The sequence below is a fragment of the Capra hircus genome, chromosome 29, assembly GCF_001704415.2.
Source record: "Capra hircus breed San Clemente chromosome 29, ASM170441v1, whole genome shotgun sequence".
Lineage (NCBI taxonomy): Eukaryota > Metazoa > Chordata > Mammalia > Artiodactyla > Bovidae > Capra > Capra hircus.
In genome coordinates this window covers 26,206,564-26,208,960 of record NC_030836.1, presented here as the reverse complement: position 1 = coordinate 26,208,960, position 2,397 = coordinate 26,206,564, and the positions used below count along the sequence as shown (strand labels likewise).

At 41.6% G+C, this 2,397-nt stretch overlaps 1 protein-coding gene across 1 annotated transcript; it reads left to right on the top strand.

Annotated features, from left to right (window-relative positions):
* Positions 1,466 to 2,397, top strand: LOC102191214 (olfactory receptor 148-like). Its single transcript, XM_005699688.2, is given in 2 exon segments — positions 1,466 to 2,138; positions 2,141 to 2,397. Coding segments are annotated over 2 exon segments (930 nt in total).

Here is a 2,397-nt window from a genome sequence, read left to right as displayed (position 1 = left end):
TACACATGAAAAAGCAGTAAATACATAAATGTACCTATAAATATGTGATATATGTGCCAAATGAATTTTTAAATTATATTATTATTCCACTGAAGTGTATTTTACAAAGATAATCATGAAAGATTTCATCTTTAATCAGTTTCCTTCTCTTTCTGTCTTGTTGCTAAGGTGTAATTATACCAAGCAGTTAATTGCTTCCTTGCTTAGTAGGCTCTCTGACTTGGGAGATTAACACCCAAAGGAAGACCAAGGTTACTTAAAGCTTGTTTGAAAATTATTGCAGTTCTTAGAGTCAAAAAGGAAATTATATTGCAAGAAAGAAAAGCACACTGAGATTTTTGACATTCCGTTTGAAAGTGATGGAAAAAAAGAAGAATTCTGGAGCTCTACCAGCAGACTGCAAGCGGATGAAAATTCAGCAGGACAAGACTGCTTCCTTTTCCTGCAGTAGGAAAGAAAAGTGACATTCAACTCAAATAGCACCAGCCAGTTATGTTCCCTCTTTGCCTTGTTAGTTCCCAAATTTTGTGCTATATTTTTTAAAAAATATTGACTCTCACCCTCTCCCACCCATAATAATCACCAAAATAAAATAAAGTAAGAACAGAACTAGAGCTAAATAGGGTTTTAGGCAGTGGAATTCATGGATTGATCTATGATTCGATGACTTCACTGTTTTGGAAAATTAAAGCAATTTGGAAAAGATATGAGATGTGTTCAAAAATGAAAATTGGAAAGGAGTCTCTAATATGCATACTCCTGGGCTGTCTACTGCCATAAAGTTGTTGTAGTTTAGTCGCTAAGTCCTATCTGACCCTTTCGTTACCCCATAGACTATAGCTTGCTAGGCTTCAGTGTGTGTAGGATTTTCCCAGTAGGAACATTGGAATGGGTTGCCATTTCCTTCTCCAGGGGATCTTCCAGACCCAGGGATTGAACTCAAGTCTCCCACTTCTCCTGCACTGCAGGTGAATTCAATACAACTGAGCCATCAGAAAAGTACTTCCTAGCCCCTCAATGTCCTTGGTAGAATTTCTAATTAACCTCAACATCATCTTGGTGTTTAAACAAAGGTTCTAGCTGTTAGTGTCACTAAGTCATGTCTGACTCTTATGCCATCCCATAGACTGTAGCATGACTGTCTCCTCTACCCTCTATCTCCCAAAATTTGTTCAAGTCTATTGAGTCATTGATACTATCTAACCATCTCACTCTCTGCCACCCTCTTCTTTTTCCTTCAATCTTTCCCAGTATCAGGGTCTTTTCCAATGAGTTGGCTCTTCAGATCAGATGGCCAAAATTTTTCAGCTTCAGCAACAGTCCTTCCAGTGAATACTGAGGATTGATTTCTTTTTGGATTCAGAGTGACGATGAATGTGTTGGTATTCTGTCTATTGTGTCTGTCACAGCCTCCACATTCATGCTTTCTGGTCTTTTGTCTCCCTTAGACCTTCCTCCCAGGAACATGAGGAACAACACAGAGCTGAATGAGTTCATCCTACTGGGAATACCTCAGACAGAGGGACTGGAGACTGTGCTCCTTCTCATATTCTCATTTATTTACCTCTTCACCCTGCTGGGAAATTTGCTCATCCTTCTAGCAATTGTCTCCTCCTCAACCCTTCACACTCCCATGTACTTCTTCTTGGGACTCCTCTCGATTTTGGACATGCTGTTCCCCTCCGTCACCTGTCCCAAGATGCTATTCTATCTCTCTGGCCAGAGCCGAGCCATATCTTATAAGGGATGTGCTGTTCAGCTCTTCTTCTATCATTTCCTGGGTTCTACGGAAGGCTGCCTCTATTCTGTGATGGCTTATGATCGCTTTGTTGCCATCTGTCACCCACTGAGGTATATGCTCATCATGAGACCTGGAGTCTGTGTCGGTTTGGTCATGGCAGCTTGGTTGGTAGGTTGTCTTCATGCCACTACCCTGACATCTTTTACCTTTGAGCTACCCTACTGTGGCCCCAATAGAGTGGACCACTTCTTCTGTGACATTCCTGCTGTCTTACCCCTGGCTTGTGCTGATAGCTCCCTGGCCCAGACAGTGGGTTCCACTAATGTTGGCTTTCTGGCTTTAACGCTTTGGTTGAGTGTTTGTGTCTCCTACACATGCATTGGGATTGCCATTTTGAGGATCGTTCTGCAGAGGGCAGGCAGAAAGCTTTCTCTACCTGCAGTGCCCACCTCACTGCCATTCTCTGTGCCTATGGACCTGTAATTATCATCTATCTGCAGCCCACACCCAACCCTTTTCTCAGTGCCACAGTGCAAATATTAAATAATATTGTCTCACCCATGCTGAACTCATTAATCTATTCTTCAAGGAACAAGGAGGTGAAAAGCTCACTAAAAAGGATATTCTATAATGTAGTATTTACTGCTCTGGACTAA